We start from the raw sequence: 25,813 nt of genomic DNA, 5'->3' as shown, positions 1-25,813 counted from the left end.
GTTCTCCCTGCATCTGCGTGGGGTTCCTCCGACGATTCAAAGACATGCAGGAGGTTCCCTGGAGACCGTCTATGGTCTGGATGTGTGAATAACAGGATGAATGTTTGTAATGTTTGATTGGTGACTGCAGGGATAGCCTTCGAGGATGAATGGTTCTGAAACAGACCCTCCCTAAAGAGCTTTGGTGACCACATGAATATGTTATTGTATGCATGTATACAGGATGTATCACAGATATTCACAAAGCCCACTGTGTGTGTGTGTGTGTGTGTGTGTGTGTGTGTGTGTGTGTGTGTGTGTGTGTGTGTGTGTGTGTGTGTGTGTGTGTGTGTCTGGGTCTGGGGTGGCTGAGAAGTGGGCGGGGCCTGTCATGATAGAAATTCAGCAAAGTGGCACTAAATAGGGACCAACGGTGTTGTGGATGTTGCTGCGAGTAAAATATTTGCAGCTGTTTAGCTGTGAAATGGAGGAGGTGTGTGTGTGTGTGTGTGTGTGTGTGTGTGTGTGTGTGTGTTCAGTGGTCCACCCATTGTGATGGATAGAGACATTTAAAATATCATCAGAACAGTGCCTTAAGTGTCATAATGGGTATTATCATATCGTAACATTTTCATTCCTGCTTAATGCGGCGAGGACAGACTGGCAGTGGGCGTGCATGTGAGCGTGCATGTGTATACGCACTGAACAGTCACAGGGGGAAGAAACAAGCGGCAGACTCAGCCCGTCTCCTCTAATCCGGTCCCACCTGCAGCTGGAGCAGCTCTGCAGGAGCACCGAGGCGTCTATATATATATAATACCGATCTATAAACAGAACCCAGCACAGAGTCGGGTTATAGATTCTCATCATGGTTTGTTTAGAGAACTGACGCTCGCTTAATGGATGGAAGCTTTTCAAGGCCGGTGGCTTTTTATTTTGATGGATTTGTTGTTCCCTTCAGCGGCTGTGGAGGCATCTGGATAAGCTTTTGTTTTGCATTCATATTTGCAGAGCTCGGAGAAGGCCTCGTCGATGAGCCGAAGTACGTTTTGAGAAAGCGGTTTCTGACCGAGCGTTCTGATCTCCTCCCAACGCAGCTGGAATCCACGTCTGTCTGTCCGTCTGAGCTGAAAATCAGCAAGAACTTCTTGTCGGGTTTCCGAGACGTTCCCCAGAAGCCCGTGGACGTGACCGTGGAAATCCGAGAATTTAAAAGTCGTCCGAAAATGCGCTAAAAATAGACGGCAGCTGTTGACGGCCTCATGGTGACCGCCACCACGGTCACGTCCTTTCTGTCTTCTTGTTTCTCCCACGGGTTTATTTTTCATGCTCCGATACTGGAGTAATGTAGCTTACAATGCAGACAGTGACATCAAGATGTGTGTGTGTACACACCATTTGTTTATGGTCTTGTCCTCTGCTACATCTATGACCATCCCCCTCCCAATGAGTAACTGATAACCGCAGACTCTAAATGACTTCTAAGCATCTCTCCAGACGTGCTGGATCTTCATCATGATAATGGCCCTCCAAGCCCAGCCTGCCATGATGGCTCCTTATTTAACAGTGTGTTTGGTTGTTGTTGTTAGAAAGAGAAAGAGATCACGGCTTTGCAGCTGTGGGAGGAAAAAGATCTGCGGGAATAAACACATTTACCCAACAAATAGCAGAGCATGAGGATGGGTAAAAAGAAAACAGCTGTATTATCATTATACTTTTAAAGATATAAGCACAATTTACAAGACAGAGAGATGAAGTAGGTTTTTAGTGAGAATGTAGACGGAATAAGGTGAAGTATCGGCTCCTCCCGCTTAGATTGGTGCTCATTCCATTGCTTCTTTTCTGAGCGTTCATCAAGTAAACTAGGGGAGGAGACGTGTCCGTACATCTCTTAGAACAAACGTGTTCTCCAATCTTCAGAGGAAAATGAGACTTTGACTGGCTTTGCACTAAAATACTTTCTAATTGTAATTTAAGTGCTCGAAGCAGAACTTCATTTCTATATTTATTATTCTGTGAAATAGTAAGATGGGTTTTCTCCGAGCGCCAGCTGGCAGAACTTTGTAATGGAGGTCAGTCCTGCAGCTGCTGCAGTGCCGGGGTCTTCGCTCGGTGCTCAGTATGCAGGGCTCGTTCGCAGGAAGTAGGCGGGAACGTGGAAAATGCCGGTTTGAACCTCCTTCTCCTGAACAACGAATGGACCGATAAGCATCATTGGTGAAACTGGGTCTGGACGAGGAGGGGCGGCCGCCGGCTGGGACCTCACGGTGTGTCCGCATCCCGTAGGAGATGTTGCTCCAGGGGCCGGAGGAGCTCGCGTTTTTTTTTTTTTTTTCGTGAAGTCCTCCTCAAAGCAAGCACGGGAAGCCGGAGTCCCACGGGTTTCGGTCGATGAGCTGAACGCCGCGTGGCAAACACCCACTCCTAGTTGAAGAGAGGAAGGACAGTTGTGTCTTGGGCTCCGTTTCACTTCATTTGGAACAATCAGGGAGCGGCGCTCTGGTTTCCCTCTGCGCCGCCGTGCAGGTGCTGCAGACCAAACCCCACGTCTCCTTAATTAGAGCGAGAGGAGGCGCGCTGCTTTATTCATCAGGCTCCATTGAGGCATCCCACTCGTCCTGATGCCCAGAACAATAGCATTAACGGGCTAATCGTGGAGATGGAGAGGCGCTCCACACTCTGAGGCGCGGGGCTGTAATTGGCGCCTCGGCGGACGGGACGATTACTGGAGTGAAAGGAAAGAGCCCGGCTAATGAAAAGTATCTGCTCCGTCCACAGGGGCTGTTATACGACTCCGTCTCGGCGCTAAACAAACCGCCGGCGGAGGATTTATTTCCCGTCTCCAGGTTGACAGGGCGCCGTAGATCTCGGGCCGGCCCGGCCTCAAGTCTCCGGCACCTGAGCCGTAGATCCTGAAAGCTCACGCCGCCGGGGAGGCGGGCCGTTCATCAATATGACACGAACCGTTCATGGAAACTAACTGTATGGCGCTGAGACGTCCTCAGCTAATTCCGGATCGGATCGCCGGCTCGCTGACTGACTGCGGCACACCTGAGGTGTGAAAGGACCATTGCAGACCGTGCTCCTCCGCGATGCTCATAGAAGCCAGGATGGATTTACACGATCGGGCGTCTCGTGTCCGCATCCGACCGAAGGACGGGGGTCCGAGAAGCACCGCTTCAACTACTTTCCATTGCGGGACTTTCCTAACAGTTCTTCTTCCTGCTTTTGAATCCACCCACAAATCCAAACGACGTCGTGGACCGAACGACCTCCAGGCTCGGAGCAGAACCTGCGGCTGATGAAAGTGTCGACTTTAAACCGTCCAGGTGGTCCACCCGGTGCCTTCAGAACGTTACCTTCCTGGTCAGCTCTGGTTGAAAAGGTCTTCCGGAGCCACATGTCGTAGCAGCCATGGATTCGTGGCGGACCACTAATGAAGCCCATGGCTTCGGACCTGCCGGCCACCTTCCACCCTCTACCCAGGGACAAAGACATATGATGTCTGGACCGGCCGCGGCCGGTTCCCGAGCATTGGATGTGAGGGCTGGAGGCCGAGCTTGAACGAAAAACCCGGCATCATCTTGGTCCTCATTGAAGGCAGGCGAGTGGATAGGAGATCCAGAACCCTCTGCTGAACGTGGACGGGATTCAGGCAATGTAAAAATGTGGAAAAGTGAATTTTGGAAATGATTGAACACGTTCAAAATAAAAAGTGTAAAAAGAAAACACAGATTTCTGAACGGTGAGCGGCGGCTTCGTTCACGGCCCACTCCTGCAATGTTTGAGACAGGAACACAATTTCTTTTTGCAAATATCAGTGTGTTTCTGTAATCAATGAGCAGATGAATTTGAATAGCCTTCTGTTGTAGATAATATGCTTATCTATTCTATTTCCATTACTCAAAGCCTGTTGTGGGCATCCATACGTGGAGGATCTTAACCCTCTCTTGATCCTTACTGTCCTCCTCTTCTGCCAGCGGGAGCAGACAGGCTGCTGTTAATAGTAGATGAAAACGGGTCCTGCTGGACCTTCTGCCGAGCAGCACGGCCGCTCTGATGCCTTGCCCGAGCCCGCTCCGGCGCAAATCCCCGGACAGCCGAGGTTTATCGCGGTCCAGACGTGAGAAGACAGAACGTGCGGGACGGAGGTCCCGGTGGAGGAGCTGCGTCTGAGAGGCTGTGATTAAAGTGCAGCCACCGGATGTTTGGCTGCTGGAGGAAACTGGCTGAACTGACGGCGCTGCTTTATCGGCGTCAGGGGGGGCCGGGCGGGTTACAGATCCGCATCTCCAGCTCGGCACCATCCAGATACCGCGACTCTTTATCCTATTACCGATGGAGATCTTCCCCGGAGTCCGAGCGGTGCCGCCATCTTTCTCATACGGATGTTTGGATGGATGAAAACACATGGAAGCTTCTTCCTCTTTGGTAGTTTGGATCTTCTGACTCAGCTCCTGCACCTTTTAATCGCACACACACACACTTGGTAAAATAATTGCTGGTGTCACAAATTAGCATCAGTTATTAAGATTAGTTTACAGATGAGATTAAATCAACATTCAGTTAGTAGACGGATCAGAACCTCCATCACACCTGGAGGAATTGTAAATTAGTTTGTGTGAGTCTGTTTGTTGACATACTAATCAGTCAGAAGACGCGGCCCTCCGTGTTTTTATGTCGTTCATCCCTCAGGGGTTCTTGTTGCGCCTCCTCTGCTCTCCCTCCCGGTTCTTCTCCCGGTGCCGTGGAGGCTCCGCGGCTGAATTTATGGCGTGGCGTCTGCGCGGGCTGTTAGCCGGTGTTCGACACGAGCGGGCAGCTCAGGACCCGTGTTCCCGGGGTCTTCGGGGTGATCTACTGCCTCTGGTGTCTCGGCACAGTCGGGCTGTGACGAGCTCTGACTCCACTTCTGGAGAGGGAGTGTTAGCTTCTTCCAAATATAGATGGAGACAATTTCCAGCTGGGGAAGGCAGGAATACATGTCTCTTATGCACAGTGTTATTTCCACAAAGTGTTCACACTCTGTGTGTGAGAAGCTACATTGTGATGTGAACTTGTGATGTTTCCAAACCCAAGCAGATCTTGTTTGATGGATGGGAAATGTTTTTCCACTAGTCTCCCCTGAAGGAGCAGACAGTCTGGTCTCCCTGAGGTGAATGGGTCAACCTCTTGTAACGCGTCTCTCAAAATAAGAGTCCATGTTCTAGATCCTTCACTGCTGGTCCTGCTGTCAGGGCTTGGGGCGGAGCTTGTCCCAGAGGTCCTGGGGCGAGAAGATAGGTTCACCCCGGGCTGGTGGAGCACGAGGCCTCATATAGGACCTACAAGCATACATCCTCTAATCCAGGGATTCTTAACCTTTCTGACCCTGAGGCCCATTTTTTTCAGTACAGAGTGGCCCAGGGCCCATTAAATATAATTTTGATATAAAATATTTATTATTATTAATTATATATTATTTAATATGTATTATTTAATATATATACTCTGTATAGGTTTATAATAATCTCACTCTTGGTTTGATTTGTATTCAATTCAATAAACCAAATCCACTTACAGTTTACCAAGCAAAAAACCTTGTCAAATAAAATGACATCACAAAATATGATCATCACAAAGACTTTTATTGAACTTGTCAATGTTAACGTCAAGGTTAAACATGCCATGAATCAATCAATTCAGGCTTATTAATGAAAAAAGACCAACAATTAGATTTTACTTAAATAAAAAAGGAAGGACTCAGAATAAAAATAAATAATATATATACCTATAAATCAATCAATAAAATGGTGGTGATAAAATAAATACATTCAAAATAATGTTTTTTAAATAAAATAAATAAACTGTAAATAAAATTGAAATAAAGTGCAAATGCAAACCGGACATGCAAGTAATTGACATGTCCGGCTAACTCTGCGTCTCCAGCTGCTAAGGTTACTGGAGACCATCGGAAGAAGTTCTCCGTTCACCCTGAGGTTTTGTTAAAGATGTTCCCTGCTTCCATTCCTGAGTAAAAGCCTCTGTGATTGTCGGGGCCGGAGGGTCCTGCCGGGGAGGTGATGGTTCCAGAAGGGTTGTTGTTGTTTACAGTACTTTAACGCAGCTGTCGATCACTGAGGTATTTATTGAAGCTCTGACCGCCTCCATAATCCAACATCAAATGTTCTTCAGATGAAACTGGAGGTCTGAAGTAAAGAAGTCATTATTGAAGCACAGAGGAAAATAAACAAGTTAATTACTTACTGAATTAATGCAGTGGAAAAACAAGGAAATTATTTTCTATCTATTAACTTTTTTTTTGTTTTTTGACATTTCTGTGAGCTGTTTTGGTGGAAGGAGCCAGCCTGGCGTCCTGGAGACCTGCTGAACCTCAGGGAGTTTAGAAATTTGACCTTGAAACGGTGGGAAGCTCCAAATGGGGATTATCAGCGGGTAGATGACAGAACGGTTAAAGAAGCTGGACATTGGAGGGGAATGGAAGCTAGATGTTCCCTTTGCTCACGCTGTGCAATAGCAAGTATGGCTTTGGACCTTTAACCAAAACTACTTTTCCAGGAGACTTGCTTTCACATGTTCTGAGACCCTCAGCCCATGAAATGGAATTCAGAGGACTGAACACGGTCCAGGTCTTTCCCGCCGCTCCGATTCCTCCAAAACAGACAAAACCCTGAGCTTGGATGTGGATCAACTTTTGCACCAAGCGGGCAGCTTTGCTTTCAGCAATTGGCTTGGCATCCCGGCGGCTCTGTGGCCTTCTAAACTGCGACTGAATCGGGGCTCCAGCTCCCGATCCCCTTAAAAACAGTTCCTGGTTCCTTGGAGACCCTCCTGTGTTTGGGAGGAGCTGCAGTTGACCTGGGTAGCTCTCCCGAGAACTCGTTTTGACACGAAACCCAAAGTAAAGCGCATCTCGTTATCACTCACCCATTGTCCATCCCTCTCAGTAAACCCCGGGGGGGTCCGGCTGCTGGCCGAGGAGTCTTCGGGGGTGACTTCCAAACACTGTGGAGCCTCCATCCTGCCGGCAGGGAGGGACTTCGCTCACAGCGACAGGAAGGCTGAATGTTAATGAGGGGAATTGGGGTGCATTCCCCCCTGAAGCCACGGGCCTGTGGATGAAAGGCAGGCCGGTACCGGGGGCGGGGCGGGGCGGGGGGGGGGGGGAGCTCCGCAAGCAGCCGTCATGCAGGAAGCAATTAAAACTGTGATCTGTTTGCACACCCGGAAACGCTGGTGCACCCAGGGGGGGGGGGGAATCCTGTTTGTTCAGCATTGTCTGTCCATAATTAGGAGTTTCGCGGGTTTGTTGTTGTACGCAATATTTCTGGTACTCCAGAGTTCTACGTTAATAAAGAAAACAGATGGAGCTCCATCGGCGGCGCTGGGATGCAGCTCTGGCAGCCAGTCAGAGCAGCCCTTTAACACTAACACGCTCCTGCCAAGTCTTCGGAGGAGCCCTCTGTGACAAGGGTCGGGGGACCGTTAGCAAAGCGGCGCGGCACAAAGGCCGCTTCAGCAGAGTCATGACAGGCTACATGCTACATTTTATAGATGAGCGGCCCCTCACTTGCTCCCTATTATTCCCCTGGCGTTTCTTGGCGTCGGCGGTATAAATCACCGCTTCCTGCCTCGGGGAGCCTCCGCCTTCTACGGGGGAAACTCGCTTTTTATCTCCTTCGCCGCTCGTGCAAATTAGAACCCGAGAAAAAAAGAGACATGATTTCTTGTTTGGTTTTTGACTAGCTATTTGTTTATGACCACGCTCTGCTCAGTTATTCCAAACTCCTCCGCTGCTTCGGCCTACGTCTGGGGTTGTTTTTATCCTGATGTTCCACTAAGGAAACAAGTAAAATGGTAATCTGAGGATTACTCTCAAAACATGAGATAATCCACTGTAGATGATCCACACTGAGCAGGTGGTTCGTGGAAGTCCACCTCTGCTCAACAGTGTTCACTCACAATATTATTACATTTTCTATTAGTAAACAAGGAGCTAGAGACCAGGTAACATGACAAAACACACAACCCTCAGTCACACAGGTGTGTGTGTTTGCGTGCAGGCTAACAAACTGTTTGGACATCAGAAAGGAGACTTGACTTTCCCAGCATCGGTGCTGAATGTGGTGTTCGAAGAATTCAAACTAAGTCACGCCAGTCATGAGACACTTTACTGATAACACAGCACAAAGAAATTTGGTTCATTTAATTTTTCATTGGTTTACTTGAAGGCAGCCTGTCTCACTTTTTCACCAAACAATTCTTTTTTTCATCACTTTCTTTAAGAGGGATCGCATGGTGGTTAGCGCTTCGGCCTACCAGCACGAAGGACCCTGGTTCAAATCTTGGACTTGTCCTACCCTGTGTGGAGTTTGCATGTTCTCCCACAGTCCAAAAACATGCAGCAGGTTAATTGGGATAAAAAAAAATGGAAAATTGATGAATGAGGGAGTGAGTGAGTGAATGAATATAGCCTGTCTCTCGACGTTTTCCTGCCACTGACTGGCAGGTGTACCAGGGTGAACAGCTGGGATAGACTCCAGCATCCCTTGCGATCCTGAAGGCAGGATAAGCGGCAGAGAACGAATGAATGAATTGTCTTTAAGGGTTCCGGTGCAAATTCTTATTCTCAGGTTCAGAAAAGCACTAGTAGTTACCACAAGCTGAAATAGACTGTGGATGGATGGATCTGTAGAGGGGTTGATAGATGGATGTATGGATCTATAAATGGACTGATACATTGATGGGTGGATGGATGAATGTATCGATCCAAAGATGGATGGATGGATAGTCTCTGTGGAAGCATTAGATGGAGTTGTTCCTGCTCACAGCAGTGCTGCTCCGACCCCACAGATGGCGACGTGTGGTGTTTGCAGAGCCTCCTCCATCTGTGTTTACATCCCACGGTCACGGCCCGCATTTCTGCTCACCGGAATATTAATTTCTGCCTTTTCCAAAGTGTCTTCTCACCTCCTGCGGCAGAAATCCCTGTGTCTGTGGTGGCTTCCGACATCAGTAGAAGTGAGAAGCATTAGCGCATGGAGAGTTCAGGGTCACCTTCGGATCTCGTCTGAAGAGCCCCCCCCCCCCTGCTGACGCCCATTATTTCTGGTGGTCTAGGTGACCTGTGGCCGCTGTGTCATTTTAACACCACAGGACTAATTGCACCAAATGGCTGTCGTTTCTAAATGAGACGGTCGGAGCCGTTCCCGTCCATTTGCCGTTATTAGTCTGAATCTGCAACGGCTCTGAAGGAATTTCTGAAGTGCATGAACGGCCTGTGGTGGAACGCTGCTCTATTGGAGTAGGAGAAAGAAAAAGTAGGAGCAGATAATTCCCCGTCTTTGTTTGAAAGACGTTTCCTTCAAACACATCATTGGGGGATTCAGGACATTCGCATAAAATTGTCTGTTACATTTATAGACACCCTTTTTATTGTAAAATGAAGAAAATCTCTGTTGTTAAAGAAAATTGACGTTTCTCTTGAAGAGCACTTCTGCAAGTTGGAACGCAGAGCAGGTTTAGATTGACAGTCTTACAGCATCCTTTATTGAAAGGCCTCAGATAAATGGATAAAAACAATGGTTTGCAAACATACAGTGATTTATGGACAGCGGGGTTTCCTTGGGGAGCCACGCTCGCCTCACTGGATCTCCCTTTGGGAGACCTGGATAGAACAGCACAACATAGAGATGTTCCAGATTGTATGCATAGATGCAGCCTCTGTACACTCCTGGAACAGGTTGGAGAGATGTTGTTGTTGACGGCAAGAGTGGTGCAGTAATCTTTTGTCTTCTCCTTCCGGCAGCAGGGTGCACCTTCGACGAGGACGCCGATCCGGCCTTGTGCGAGTACCGCCAGGGCCAAGAGGACGACTTTGACTGGCAGCTCATCAGGACATACAACTGGCCTCATCCGACCCCGGACCTCCTGCGAGGTAAGCCTCACTTTCCGCAAACATACCGTGCGAGTTGACCGCTGGGGCGTCACGATGGGGACAACTGGGCTCAGCGGCCGTCGGATCTAAACGTCACCGCTCGGGCTCCCGGGTCCTCCCGGCTTGTCCAAGTGTCATTGAGCAGGAACCACTGTCCGCTCCCTTGGCGCCGCTCGATAGCCGCCTTCTACTCGGTTTTATCCATGATGGGTTCAATGCGGTGGTGGACTTTGGCTGATGTGCTCTGTGTAGAACTGAATGTGACAGCAAAGGTGTTTCTTCTCTCCTCTGCTTCTTCTAACTCTTGCTCTGGTGGAGCAGCTGGAGGTATGTTCATTGTGCAAACAGTGGTCGGTTGTGATGCGCGAGGAAATGGGTGGACGTGGGCCATGGTGATATGTGGGGAAGCTGCAGGGATGTGGAGGGATTCTTTACCAGTGTTCACCACTCAAATGTTTTTGCGAGCGCGTGCCTCCGGAGACACCGAAGTAAAGATCCGAACCGAAGAAATGAGATTGTACGATGCGTCTGTTTTCTACTTAACCTCGGACCCAATGCTGGCGCTGTGACCAAAGCCTGCTGACCGTCAGTCGGTCGACCAATACCTTCGTCGTTGTCAAAGAACACATGGTCAGCTAGCGGAGTATTGTGCTGAACAAAGTAGCCAGGGCTCCTATGACGTGCAAGAAGATGGGGAAAAAAGTGTGTCCTTCAATGTCCTGAGAATTAGAATCGAGAGCCAGTCCTCAGTTATAGTGGGGGATCTTTTCATCCAAAGCACCTGTGATGAAAAACCTTCAGTGGTTTTCTTTCAGACCCATCACAAGCCTGATGCATGATGAGAACCGTCCAGAATGCCACATCAAATCAGGAAAGCAGCACACTGCAGTCATAATGTCGGCGTTGTCCACAACCGTCCTGTGCTGGACGGCGAAGGGTTGCATCCAACTTCATGGCGATGACTTTATCGCCTTTTCTGTATCTCCTCCACACACTGCAGCTGTTGAATGCTACAGCCTGCATACCTCTCACTGACTTCCCAAGTTCAGATATTGTTTTTTTTTTTTTTTTTTATAACCGGCTGATATTTTGACACTCCCGCTTTTGCTCCGTCGGTTCTGGAGGCTCTTGGGAAAGCCTGGGAGAAGCTGCGGTCGCCCTGCGCGCATTGAAGGCGGCCCAGGACTCCATGGAGACATGGAGTACTTTGACATGAGAATGGAGGACGTGATTTATTTTTCTTCAATTGGTGCATGAAGAGCAGGAGATGCAGAAGGGCCGACGCAGAGATGCCCCTTCGAACAGGAAGTTGACTTGCAGACAATCGTCGGACGGCGCCTTCTGACACTTCCCATTCAGCCATGTTTGTGAGGATGTATTTTCCCAAAACAACCGCAGCCATAAAGCGTCTGGAGGTTTCACCGTCTTGCCTGGAGTATAGTTGATAAAGAATTCTGTTTTGGTACAAAAACATGTCTAAGTTGCCAGTCGACAATCAAACGGGGCCGCCGCTGCTTTCATGTGCTGTGATTTCCAGACGGTTCATTATGGCAGCTCCGCCGGAGCCGAGAATCAAATAATGACACGCTTAATGAAAACACATTCACTGCACGCCGCCGGAGTGTTTGTACAGCGTTTGACAACTATCAGGGGAAGCTGACGTGAAATCATCTCACAGCGTTCCAGGCAGCACCATTATGGAGTCCAGAGAGAACTGGCAATATTGTTAAGTTCATTCCAAGATTGGACGTGTGTTTGACAAGTGGATGAGAACCTGCCGCCGCCCGCTGAAGGTTCGCCAGCGGAGTTCATGGCATGAGATGGTCGTCTACGGCGATGGTTCTTGGAGATGCTCGCGGTCCTCACTCCGATGCATGACACCACCTGTCCCAGACTTGGATGCAGACTCACATCACTACTGAAATAACCTCCTCACCTCAGGTTGGATCACACTGTTGCCAGTTTTCTGGCTGGGTGTGTTTGGAGGCTAAAGCACAGAGAACTATACGGATGAATAATGGATGGGTACAGCTCACACACGGATAAAGGCTAAAGGCTAATGGCTCCCATCATTTTCGTCCGCACCAACCTCGAACAGATCATAAAATCAAAATGGGAAAAACAGCAGACAGTTAAAAAAATAATAATCCACCGTATTTGAAATCCCACAATACCCATAATCCGATTACTTTCACCTTAACTTCTCTAAGATTAACTATCAGACCCATTTTTGTGTGTGTGTGCTTGTGTGGATGAGCTCTCTATGAGAATGACAGACAACATTGGCAGTAGATACCCTCCCTGTTTCAGGCTTGTTTTTGGTCTTCAGGTTTTCTGTCACACTGAGGCCAGGAAGATGTTGAAAAGATATGCATTGTTTTTTTTCCCCCTTTTAGTATTTTTTATCCTAGCCCTCTTGAACCTGGACCTCACAAAGGGTCAGGAGAAAATACAATAGGGATAAATAAATGTGTGTGTGTGTGTGTGTGTGTGTGTGTACATGTGTGTACGTTTGTGTATGTATTTATATATATGTGTGTGTGTGTGTGTGTATATATGTGTGTGTATATATGTATATATATATTGTGTGCGTGTGTGTATATGTATGTATGTGTGTGTGTGTGTGTGTGTATATACATACACACATACATACAAAATGTGTGTATATATGTATGTGTGTGTTTATATGTGTGTGTGTGTGTGTGTGTATGTATGTATTTGTCTACATATATCTATGTATGTATGTGTGTATATGTGTGTGTGTGTGTGTGTGTATGCATATATGTATGTATGTATGTATGTGTATGTATGTTTCTGCATATATATATATATATATAAAATGTGTGTCTATGTATGTGTGTGTATATATACACACTCACATGTGTGTGTATATGTGTGTATGTATATATGTATGTGTTTGCATGTATATATGTATATAATCGTTAAAGTGGTGGTTGAAAAGGCGAGGATGAGGAGGTCCCACCGTCAGAATGCACTGTATTTTTGTATTTAGCTCTCAGCTGGTTGGAGCCTCACACTTACTTTTGTGTGTGTGTGTTTGTGTGTGTGTGTGTGTGTGTGTGTGTGAGTAACTCAAGGAGCACCTGACTGACAGCATGTTAAAAATTAGCATCCCACCCTCGCCATGTGCGCTCCGTCTCCTATGGTCCACGAAGGATGGAGATGCTTGATCTCCACAGCCGACGCTGAAATGGACTGGGAGCCGAGGTCTGGATCTCCACGGGGTTTTCATGTTTGTGCGGACCTCATCCGAATCCCCGACACCTCGCGCCCGTGTATTTGAGCTCTCCGTCGATCTGCTCGGGCGGCAGATCCAATCTGGCCTGACATTTCCCAGCCGTGTTTGTTCAGAGCCCCGCTCTGCTCGGAGCTCCTGGCTCAGGTGAGCCGCGGCTGCCGGCGGGGGAGCCGGCCCACGTCTGGAGATCATCTTTCATTTACACTGGCCGCCTTCAGATGTTTCAGCCCCCCTCAGGGCGCGGTGGCCGTGTTAGTGTGAAGTCCAGTGGTGTGGATGCTGATTACACCGTCTGCTTCCTCGGGGGGGGGGGATGCTTCTCACCACCTCCTTCACAACAGAAGGTCATCTTCAGATGAGGGGACAGCGGATGTTTGCACCCTCTTTCCCAGGTTGCATGAAGGGCTTCCGTGATCCGCCACCACCCTCCCTGTATCTGCTAGGAGTCCAGATCTGACCACCTGTCAGTCACAACATTTCTTCACCTCCCCAGAAAAAAGCGCCCCTTGGGGTTGATGGTCAGAGCAGGGCTGCAGACCGGGTGGATCTTCCACTGTCCCGTCCTCAGCAGTATTTGGAATTCCTGTTTCTAGCGGGGGTTAAAACTGACCAGCCATCCACCCGAGGCGACCATGCTGACCGCCAAGGTCGTCTACTGGTGTGGATGAGCCCCTGGTTTCTAAGAACGCCTTTTATCTTCACATTCGGGAGACGGGGCTACTGGGTCTTGACAGGTTTAAGGTCCAATTCTCAGTAAAAGTCCTACTACAGTAATTCCCAGTGCGGTCCTGGCTAGGTTGTGTGTGGTCTTTAAATGTCTCCTATGATGCTACAGAGAGCTCAGCTGAGACACCAACTGAGGTTCCTGGTCGGCTGGATCCCAGGGCCGATGCTGCTGTAAACGGAGATCCAGCTTCGGCCGTACGTCCTCCTCATCGCTTTACTGGTTTACTGTGAAAGTCGGACACGGAAGTCCGATGTGCTTGAAGCCGGCGAGAAGCTGGACACTGGACATTTTCTCCAGTCGCGCATCCTTCATGTTAAATATAGCTTGACTCCATGAGATCATTACGGCGCTCAGGTTCTCCCCGCCGGCCTGGGCGTGGGCTTGTCTCCACGCAGATTGCGGGCAGCGAGCCGGGTCACGGGAACAGAGACATGATTAATGGCGGCTGAGGCTCAGAAGATCCCACCTGTGCTTTGGTCTGACGTGCACAGCAGCCAGACTTCTGAAGCTCTTCTTCCATTGAACGCCCCCCCACCCCCCGGGTTTCGGTTTGGTCAGCAAAGCTTTACAGCATTTATACTCCTTCGCAAATATCCCCACCTGGCCCTGCCCTGCTGGGTTCCTCCTGAACAATCCACCCTTTGATGGCGCCAGGCTGAAGGTACCAGATCTAATGAGAGCAGCCGGAATGACTCTTCGCATTTAGATGGCGCATTAAGGCTCGCCTCATCTGCGGGAGCACCGGCTTCTCCGGGCTTTTGGACGGCCAACTAGGAGATGTTGTGAAACACACGACAACTCCAATTTGGGGCCAGAGCTCCATCATCTCCTTCAGTAACATCTGGAACCCCCCCTTCCCAATCCAGCTGCTTTATTTGGACACATTGGCCTCTATTTCTTGTCATTATTAAATGCATGTGTGTTTGATTAGATTGATGAAAAAGTAAAAATACTACAATATGTATGAGATAATAAAAAATCACAACAATGGTGCCTGATTTTGGTCAAAGTCTTGTCCAATGAGGAGGCGGTTGTGTCTTCTCCAGCAGCAGATTTATAAAAAAAGACAACAACACGGTGCAAACAGCTTAAGCTCTTTTTTGGGGGCTGGAGTTTGACCTCCATGTCCGACGGCATCCAAAGATCCTTGCGTGATTGGACGGATAATCTGATGAGGAGCCTTAATTCCGTATTATTAAGACCATAGTGAGGAAGGAGACACGATTATAGGCTGGATGGAGGCCTGACGCGCAGTGATACAAAAGAGTACAGTTCTTAAAGTGATGGACTGAAAGAACCTTGATTTGTTCCAGATGCCGGAGCCTCGCACAGGTCAGACCGACCGACGAGCACGGCGGCCACCGGCAGTGCGTGCACGGAGCTCCTCCTCCTCCGCCGCCATCAGCACAATGTGCGGAAATGCTCTTTGTCCACGAAGAAAGGGCCGGGAGCACAAGGCAGCCTGGCGCTCCTGTCATTTGTCCGTCAGGCTTGGCAGCTAGCACGGCGACTGAATGAGGAAATTATCCTCATCATCGCTCAACACTTCATTGATTGGCTTATTGTGCGCCCGGACCAAATGTGATTAGCCGGCCTCCATCTGATTGGACATTGTCTCTGGCAAAGTCCCGCTGACTGCCGCAATCAGACGCCTCAATGAGCCGCAGTCCCGGCATCAAGGTGGAACTCGGTGGAGTTTAAGGAATTACAGTTGTACAGTACGGACTTGCCTCACCAGTAGGAAGTAAAAACCCGTTTGACGAACAGCGGCCGCCCAAAGAGCAAATGATGAATGGGTCCGGCTCCCGGGGCAGGAGGTCCACTGCTTCAGTCGATTTATCAGGGGAGCGTTTTGAGGGATGTTTGAGATCCGACTTCCGGAAGGCTGCCGAGTCCGAGGCCGTGTAGGAGGTTTGTGCTCCGGAGGGGTCCGCGGCCATGGTGACCCCCCCCCTTCATCCTGCCGGCAGCTCCAGGTTCTCCTCACAGACCCGACATGTCCACCTGAGTAATGCTGCTCCGCAGCTGTCCCGGTCCTCATTGCTATCTATAGCACCACTGCTTCTCCAGGGTGTGTGTGTGTGTTAGTGAGTTAGCTTCTTAATCCATGGCAGAGATGCCCGCGTTCCCGCGTGCACAGATCGTGCACGGCGGTACTGCATGTGTGGCTGTTTGCGCACAAACAGCCTTGTGGCAGATGGTGGCGGCAGTCTTTGTCGCGGGTCCGTGACGCGGCGCCGTCATCTCTCGGGACGTGTTTTCCACGACAAACACTACGATGACACAACTGAGAACAATTCTGCTTAGATACTCGGAAGAACACGTCCCAGATGAACAAGAATCGCTCCATCTTCAGCACGGTTAGCGGTTAGATTCAAACCGTCTCACTGAATTACACTGGTGTACGACAAGTACCACGCAGAGTACTGCACGGAGCAATACGCGGAATACTACACAGAGTACTGCGCGGAGTATTATGCAGACTTCAGCAGCTCAGCAAAGACGTCATTGGTTGACATGAAGCTGGTTGTCGTCTTTGGAATGCAATGGTGTCAGTTCCTCATCTCCAAGAATCTCCAGGGCGAGACAAAGACCTGCTGAGCAGGCGGATGTGTCGTTCAGGATTCACCTGGAGGCCCTCAGGACTGAAGGTGTGACCCTGCCTCTGGTTCCTCCGGAGAGATTCTCCAATAGTCTCTTGCAACTTCTGAGTCCTGTCTAAGCTCCTCCCCTGTCAAAGTTATTTGGGGAGGATTTACAGCATTTATTAACTTTGCCTGAACCTGCTTGTCTGCCAGAGCGCTGGAGACCAGGTCATCTCTCGCCGCAGCTGGTCTTCAGATGCGCGTCTTCTCTGTCCGGTCTCCCCGCTCGTCCTGTGGCCCCGTGACTCTCGTGGGCAGAACGAGGCTGCGTTCTACCTCTGAGGTCGGTTCCTCCTTCACAAAGCCGGATCTCCGCTGCTCGAGGGCCGGTGCTGCACAAACGGGAGATTTGCAGCAGAATTATCGTCATTATCAACATTTTGTCGGGTTGTGAGTGACCGCTTCTCTGTGAGTGTGGTCCGCTGAAGAGCATCATCTCAAAAGCGGCAGCTCTGAAGGCAAACACCCCGCCGAGGCCCGTAGAAGCGCACGGACTACGCGGAGCCCGAGTGGCACCTTGCGGTCAGGAGACAGCGTGGACCGCAAATCTGACCCGAGTGTGATTTTTAACCGGAGGCACCGAGCGGAGCGTCTCCTGCAGCACGCAGCTCCGTCAGGTTAGGATGGATGCAGAAGCAGATAGAGAGAATAACAGAATGAATAGATGGATAGATAAATAAATAGACCGATAAGCACATAAATATTGGGATCAATATAGACACAAATACGATTAATAAGTAATCCACAGTGCTTGTTTGAACTGCCTGGGCCACACATGTGCTCCGTCCAAATCCTCCACATCTCACTCAGGGTTCGTTTCCTGCTCCTCAGCTGAGGCACATCAGCGGGACAGAAACGTGCGCTCTGCATTTCCCTGCCATTGTTTCCATGGTGAGTTAAAGGCAGGAACAAAGTGCACATCGATGGGCTGCTTCCGTGTGCAGATATGCATCGGACACATTTCAGCTTGCGTCGTCTTTGCCTGTATCTGGTTTCTCATCTGTGCGTCCGTTAGCTTTTAAAGAGTTATGATGAGCGTTGTGCGGCTACAGAGGGAGTCTAATGAATGATTAAAAAAAAAAAATCATATATGATTACTTTGCGTAGCTGTTTTTCTGACGTGAACAACGTACTAAGCCGAAGAAATGTGACCTTAAAACACCAGCCCGCGTGAGTCTCGCTAAAATGCTGGCTACAACTGTGTTTACTCTCCGCACTTCCCACATCACTTCAGGTCCGTCTGCGCCGCCGTGGTCTTCGCTAATGTTATATAAATGCAAATGCTCCTGCAGTTCTAGGTGGGGATGAGGAGAGAAATACCTGCCTCTGTTCATGCTACATTTACGAGTGTCTTGTCGAATAGCTGCCGTCGTGATGAAAGTAAACTACGGGTTAAGCGGCTTTGCCTGCATGCGTCTTAATATCTACCCTTGAATTAATGAAATATCTCACATAGTGCTTTTAAATACACGGTGGCGGCAGCAAAGGAGAAAGAGGAGCGCACGGCGCTGGTCCTGCACACTGCAGTTTGTAAAAGTGGGATTAGGGAAGCGCTAAGAGGCAGGCGGAGTCGTGCATTTATGCATATTTTTAGTTCCGGTTCATCAACACAACATGCTATAAGAAGTTGGAAGGTAGCGGGTTACATAAAAGTCTGTAAATAGATGTGCACGGGCAAAGTCAGTGTTGCCTGGATGTCACATCGACCTCTGTTGTGATTTTTAAAGCGGCTTTCCTGTGGGTTTTCATTGCTTCCAGCTCCGCCTCAGCGGTGATGCATACAGCGAAGGGATGGCGCGGCGCCGGTGGTCCTCTTGTCTCTGGAGCTCCACGCCCGCAGAGCCACGGCTTCGTGCACGCGACTCGTTCCCAACATCGCATGGTGCACCTTTTTAATGGCGTTTTCATGCATTTCGTATAAGACGGGGCTCGTTTTTACAATACAAGGAAAAAAGCTCTGAAAATACAATGTATTTTATATATACTGCTCAAAAAAATAAAGGGAACACTTGAACAACACAATGTAACTCCAAGTCAATCACACTTGTGTGAAATCATAGTGTCCACTCAGGAAGCAACACAGATTCATTTTGACTTGTTTTAAGGACATTACATCAAAGTTGGATCAGCCTGGAGTGTGTTTTTACACTTTAATTTTGAGTGTGATTCCTAATCCAGACCTCCATGGGTTGATACATTTAATTTTCATTGATCATTTTTGTGTGATTTTGTTGTCAGCACATTCAACTGTGTAAAGAGCAAAGTATTTCATAAGAATATTTCATTCATTTAGATCTAGGATGTGTTTTTTAAGTGTTCCCTTTATTTTTTTGAGCAGTGTATATTTGATACCTTTTTGCTCCTTATTTCTGATTCTGACTCAAGCACGGCGATGTTTCTGGAAGGAGTTCCTCTTGCACACGTGAATATTTATCCATCACCATGTCTTCCGCTGGTCGTCCACGGCGACGGGCCGTTGCTGCGGGTCTGACCGGGTTTGTCTGCTTCAGAAGTGATTAATAAAAGAAGAAAACTATCTGTTTTCATTCTGCCTTTCGGTTCAAATCACCGACAGCAAGTTTAAACTTTAAACCGTCCCAAGAAGTCCCCAAACAGGAAACACTTTAAAGATGCAAAGGCTGCTTTGCAGCACAAACCGGGGCTGATCCCTCTCGGTGTGAAGATACCTGTAAAAAGCCCTTCCGCTCCCCTTCCTCCTGTTACATCCTTTGCCTTTAACCACTTCCCTTCTTTATCCGCCTTCCTTCACCTCCCCCAGGTGCCTTGCAAGCCATCCTCTAGAAAGCCTTCCGTACGCGCTGCTCATGAACGCCTCTCTGTAATTGATCCATTATATATTACAGGTCCCAAATTTGGAGGAGTCATTTGCATATAATGGGCTGGGAACTGGCGTGAAAATGAAAAGCCTGGAGCGCCACAGGATGGGGCTCCGCAAAACTAATGACTCTTTAAATAATGCAGAACACGCGATGCTTCCTGCCCGGATCGGAACCTCTGACGCCCGGCAGAAGAGAGGCGTCCGTCCGCCTGAATGGCAGAGCGTCCGATGAGGCCGCGGGAGGCCGGGCCTTTGTTTTTTTATTTCCCGCAGTTGTGGTGCACGTGTCTCTGGAAGCGGGTCGCCGTAGACGGGTGGTATTTTAGTGCCGTCAGCTGCCAGGGGGGGCAGACATCGGAGCCCGTGCGTCTGAGCGGGACAGCTGTCCTGCAGGACGACCCTCTTCTGTTACAACAGCAGCCCATCCAGTATCAGCCATCTGAGAAATTCCCCGAACCGGCAGGCCTCGCGCACGCCCGCTGTCGGAACAGCTGCGAGGCTCTCGGCCGGACGTCCCCGGATGTGGACGGTGGCCGACGCCCACGCCGGGGGAGGCTCCTTCTCACTCGCCTTCACGCGAGCGTACCGGTGCTCGCCCTCGATTCGCGTTCCCTCTAATCCATGCAAACGCACGTCCCTCTACCATGTCGGTGAACCCCAGCTCATCCCCTCCCGGCCGTAGTGTCGGTTACTCTTAATTTTCCTCCTCCGCGGCTCCTCGACCACGTCGTCGTCTGGATTTTCCTCCCGGAGCTGATAAAGCTCTGCCCGTCTGGGAGGGCAGGTTGGCTTCCCAACGTGGGTAATTGGCTTCTTCTGTCCGCCGATGAGCGGCTGTCACATGATGGTGTTGCCTCCTAATACGAGCCGGCGGTTTCAAATGTGAAGTTGTGCTGCCGCGCCGCGGGAAGCGCCGGCCGGGGGGGGGATGAAGACGTCAAAGCGGCGTATTTCCCACCGGTGCGGCTCGTACCCGACCTGAAACCAAACAGACTCCCGTTTAAAAGTTGAAGTGGGACTCGGATCTGGAGCTGCCCGGGGATTTGATTTGATTTATCTGCACGGCGGCGGCACGAACACACACGCTCACACTTATTTCAAATATATCTTTTGAGCGAGATGTGAATAAATACAGACTAAATGCAACGGAAAACACATGAATAAATCAAATAACCACTCAACATGTCCACAGTTAGAGCTTTTAGACGCGACTAACCACCAGAAACACAATGTTTCATTTAATCTGAAAGCCTGTTTCCACAGCTGTCTCCTGTTTCTTCACAAAATGATCTTAATTTCTTTCTAAAAGCAAAGAAAATATATAAAAGAAATAGCGAGAAGCGTACCCAGTAGGACTGTCGGGAGAACGGGGGTCATCATCTGGCACTGGTGTGAAGATAAAACAGCTGTTTTGGTGTGAAATGAGAAGGATTGATGCGAGTCCCACATTTGGAAAAGCCATGGAAACCGATGAATGAACGCCTTCTTTGTTCTTCACGGGACAGAGACGTGGAGACTTGAAGGTAGTTCCTTATTCGGGTCACGATTCCGCCGTGCGATAGGAGATCCCGACCCCGCCTTGGTGTCCGGGTGCTTTATAAACGTCTGAATATAAACAGATCATCCGCATTGATGATCAGTGTGTCCTCCATGGGTTCAAGGGGTGAGACACTTCATGTACACTATGAAATGGACCTCCGTGGTTCCTCTTCTGGTCTGGTCTTTGAATGTAGAGACCATGGATTTGAAGTCAACTGTTTGTGTAATTCAGGACTTGTAATCCCGCTGCCTCTGTTCTGAGTTGATGTTCTCTGGAGGTTTGAAATGGAAGCTTGTGAAGAAGACATGGATTGCTAGTTCCTGTAAAGTCAGAGGATAGTAGTACGGGTAATTACTGTTTCACAACATGACCGCCGGTATCCGCTTTTTATAAACGACCACCTTTTCTTGTTCCTCCTGTTTCCTCAGACTGCGGCTCTTCTCCCATCTTTGTTGGATCTTTATGAGCGCTTCTGAGAGACGTAAACCGAGCAATGAAAAATAGTCTCCGAAAGCTCCCTTTGTATTAAATCTTCCAACTCGTGCCGTTCCTGCTCTGAAGCTGCTCGTAGATCAAGAAATACAACACCGGAGTGTCTTCATTAAACTCCACTTTAGGAGGAATTGAGAAAAGGAAGGCATTGTTTGCTTCTTGTTTCTGACGCTCTATAAATATATAAATGAAAAGCTCACGGCTGAGGTGCACCAAAGTGACGTTCTTTATTCTCCCACACCTTCTCCTCACGCTTAACGTTCCCTGGAAAGCCTGCGGAGCAATTCCGAGCAGCGTTTCTTCTGATGCCTGGCACACAGTCTCACTCTGGTAACCGCCTCCGGTTTGTGCCCTCATTCTTGTTTGCCGGCTGCTCTCCAGATGAGCAGCCTTCTCCGTTGAAGCCCGGGACCTCGCGGGCTGAAAGTTCCTGGACCTCCACCCAGGTGTCCCGCTGGGTTCCTCTGCATCACCTCCCTGCTGGCTGTGGATCGATCCTCTCTGACGAGACGGAGTTTTCCGGCTTCAGAAGGACCGAGGACCTTTTTTCCTGCAAACAGGCTGATAATTCATCGGACGGGAGAAGATTGTGGAATCGCTTCTCGAAAGGCATCCACTCTTCCCCGCTTGGACTTCACACTCTAATGGACCCACGGAAACTTCACACATCCACAACTGGACGTTCACGCGTGACAGTCAACACCCGACCTTCCATATCTGACGGACATCAGCTGACCCTCCACCCCGATGGTCCACACCTCAATGGCCACAAGGACGGTGATGTTTATTTGGGCTTGTTTCAAGTGTCTTCATGAGGAAACCTCTTCCTGAGCTCTTCATCGAAGTCCTCACCTCCTAAAGCCGTCGGATGGTCGTCCCTCCCTAAAGGGACTGAAATGATCTTGTATTAAGCATGGCTGAGCTGCAGAATCTCGAAGGACATGGTAGAACGTCTCAGACGTTCTGTCAAAGGATGGTGTTCGGACACAGCTTGTGATCCCGGCACCTGCAGACACGGAGCTCTTGCTCCTCACACCTATCGGCCAGGAGCAGTGGTGAGGAGAAGGTCTCCACCAGGGGGATGGCACGGCACTCATGGCCGTCTGGCCCTCTCCTAGCAGATGAGTTGGGTTCAAGGAGCTTAAGCCTGGCTGGGTGTAGACGTCATCATCCAGGAGGGCGTGGAAGCCGATGAGCTGAGACGCCGACGGGAGCGGACGTTTGGTCCTGGGTGGAGAAGGAGCGGAAAGCCCCGGAGTGTCCTATCACTCATTTTTCCAATCACTCCCTCGCTTCTTCCTCCTTCACCTCCTCCTCAGACTAGCTGGGCTCTTCTTATATGTTCGTGTTGCTGCTCATCTTCTATTTGAAACGTGTGATGGATGGATGGATGGAAGGATGGAAGGCTACATAGCCGCTGAGATCAGGAGACGTGAGATGATCATGTGATGAGCAGAGTTTGTCTCCAAAATTATGGTGGCTCTTTCTGATCCATCACTGTCTCATCTGGGTGCGTGCACGTACGCGGATGCACAGCAGCACTCTGATTGATCACCCCTTGACGGGACTCGCTGCACCCGGGGGCTCACAGCCTTGATTAAGGCAGGGTCCCTACACACACACACACACACACACACGCACACAGATGAATCCTCGGCTTCTCTTCTTTCTCCAGCTCACGGTGGTTGCTCCTGGCTGATCTTAAAGCGGTAGCCTTGTGAGGTTCTGTCTGCATGGATTAGGAGGGTCTGTGAGATCTTCCACGTGGTCTGTGAGATCTTTCGGGACATTGTTCCTTAGGCTGCCTCATCTCTCTGAGTCCCCTTCTTTTCAGGACCATTTATGAATGATTCACTAATCAGATCTTCTAGTAGACCTGCTCTTTGCACATTGACCTGCAGGTCTGTGTGGGAACAATCACCTTTGGGTTTGGTCTGGAAGGCAGGGGCACCTGAAGTCCTGAGGTCAGAAGACACCAGCCACATTTGAGCTGATTCAGCAGCGAATCCACATCTTCTACTTTTGCCCTCCAAACAATGGCCGTACCTTCAGGACCATCCGGAGCTGAAAGTCCACAGCACAGGATCACATCCCAGGAGATGTAAAAGATCCAGGAGAAGATCCTGATGATGGAACTTCTAGAGATACAGCGTGAAACATGGACCACACATCATATAGTAGATGTTATTCCCTGCAGGATCATGTTCAGTGGTTGAACGTGATCCTTCTTCCCTGCATTCAGTGGTGCACAGGTTGCAGGTTCCTTCTGCTGGTGGAGAGGAGCATCCAGGCCACAGCAGCACCAGACCCGCATCAAGGGTCTACAGTCCATCCATTAAGCAGGTTTGAATGTTTCTCCACCGCCATTGGCTGACAGCAGAATCAGCTTTGACATCTATGCTACGTCTGCTTCTCAAACAATCTTCACGTGTCTGCTGACCAGCAGATGGAAGCCTACCGAGAAGATTTCCTCACAATCTAGACCTGGGCATCAGCTGGCTGCAGGAAGGAAAACAAAAGCAGACGTCTCAAATGGGTGTGACTCTGTCCTGTGGAATGAAAGACACACACACACACACACACACACACACACACACACTTGGTGTCCACGTGTTGAAGTGCACCCCTCCCATACTGGAGGAGGCTGCTGTGGGGAAACAGGGCTGATGTTTCCTGGATTTGAGGACAGCTGCTGAGGTTGTCTGAGATCATCACCAGGATTGATATCTTCTCATCTTCTCCAGCTAACTCCGGTTGCTGTGGATGTTCTCAGTCATCCAGGTTATGGAGAATTCTTGTCGTGGCAACTGGACTTGTATTTCTTCACCCCTCATCCCAGAGGTTGCCTCAGCTCAGAACTGAAGAAGCCTCTGGTTGTATTTCTTCCTAACACATAACTGTTGGAGATACTGTGTGCGCTACAACTTTCAAAATCTAACCAGACTCAACATCAGCCTTTCATTCGTTTATTATCTCAGAGGCTGTCCCAGCTGTCATTGGACCAGGGGTCTTCAACCTGATCCATCAGCGGGCTGCAGATGACCAACAACCATCACCCCTCGTATACAGACACAACCCTGGCGTTGGATATGCAATCACAGCCACTTTCCACTGGCCCTGCAGTCTTTAGCACACACACACACACACACACACACACACACACACACACGCACACACACATACCTGTGCCAAAAACATACACACACAGGTCACAGGGCAGTAGTGTTTTGTTTGCTTCTCCTGCATCTCTTCCTTGGAGTCTCCCAAACAGCTCTCATGGATTAATTGGATTTCTGACCCAGTTCCAGTTTGTTTCCCTCCATCTCCCAGTGCTGACATGAAGAGCGTGTGTGTGTGTGTGTGTGTGTGTGTGTGTGTGTGTGTGTGTGTGTGTGTGTGTGGTGGGTCCCGGTCTCTCGGCACCTTTTGTCTTGCTGTCACCCCTTTGTTACTCCCTTCACAGGAGGCTGGCAGCAGCTAGTCGACAAAGCTTCCACAAAAAAAAGCCATACACGCACTCAACGCACGCACGCCTTGTAATAGCTCCTGCTCTATGGACTGTGAGCACAGCAGCAGTATGAGGGAAAAGTGCCTGTGAAACCAAGGTTGTCTGCTGTCTGGAGGAGCTGGTCCTGGATCAGCATGAGGTGAACACGTAGAGTCTGACCTGGTGTGAAAGGACAGAGATAATGAATGTAACTGCTCTGACCTAAAGCCCTTCATGATCTGCAGTCAGGTCTGGTCCTGCTGCTGTGCAGAGTAGAAGTTCCTAGTTGTGATTCAGGAGTGAATCGGTGTCTTTTCCAGCTGCACGGCAGCGGAGGTGCACGTTCCTCCCATTCATCACCAGAGGTTTCCGTTTGGAGGCTTTGTTGGCCAGAAGATGCATCATTAAGTCCTCCTCAGATCCCGGGATTACAAGACCTTTTGCTTTTGTCTGGAGAAAAAGCCTGCTTTTCTTTGAGCCGTTTGAATCCTGTAGCCACCCTATTGGCTGGTGCCGCATCTCCCGGCAGCCAATGGGGTTGTGGCGTGGGAGCGTTTGAATAACACAAAGCTGCGTGTGGTTCGTTAAACCGTTGGTCGTCTCGGTCCCAGAGGGGATTAGAAACCCTGCCGGATAACTGCCGCTTCTCAATGTCATTTAAAATTTAAACCCTGACCGTTTTTTTTTCAGTTCAGTGTAGAACTGTGACTTCAGGGGGGAAACACAAATAGGTCCAGAGCGCCCCTTACTGCCGGGTTACAAGCCCGATACCACACTGCACAACTCCTAGAACCACACACACACACGTGTTTATAAATAATGAACAAGAACTGAAAGCACAAGGACTCATGCATTCTGAAAGTAGCAATATTAATAAGATAACTAAATCCCCCGGACCCCCATTGACA

The 25,813-nt window shown here is 49.4% G+C and overlaps 1 protein-coding gene across 5 annotated transcripts in view; it reads left to right on the top strand.

The window, feature by feature from the left end:
* Window positions 1-25,813, top strand: part of ptprua (protein tyrosine phosphatase receptor type Ua) — a 128,747-nt gene that overhangs the window by 32,727 nt on the left and 70,207 nt on the right. For 4 of the 5 annotated variants that reach the window (XM_086177789.1, XM_086177788.1, XM_086177787.1 and 1 more), the window contains exon 2: window positions 9,788-9,916. In XM_086177789.1, the coding sequence (XP_086033915.1) occupies window positions 9,788-9,916 (129 nt within the window). The remainder of the gene's footprint in view (window positions 1-9,787; window positions 9,917-25,813) is intronic. The other variant, XM_086177786.1, reaches the window with a different exon arrangement.

This window comes from Fistularia commersonii, chromosome 30, assembly GCF_037954325.1.
Source record: "Fistularia commersonii isolate RoL2024-O1a breed Wild chromosome 30, RoL_Fcom_v1.0, whole genome shotgun sequence".
Lineage (NCBI taxonomy): Eukaryota > Metazoa > Chordata > Actinopteri > Syngnathiformes > Fistulariidae > Fistularia > Fistularia commersonii.
Note: the sequence above shows the minus strand (reverse complement) of the source record. Positions and strands in the feature narration are given on the sequence as shown.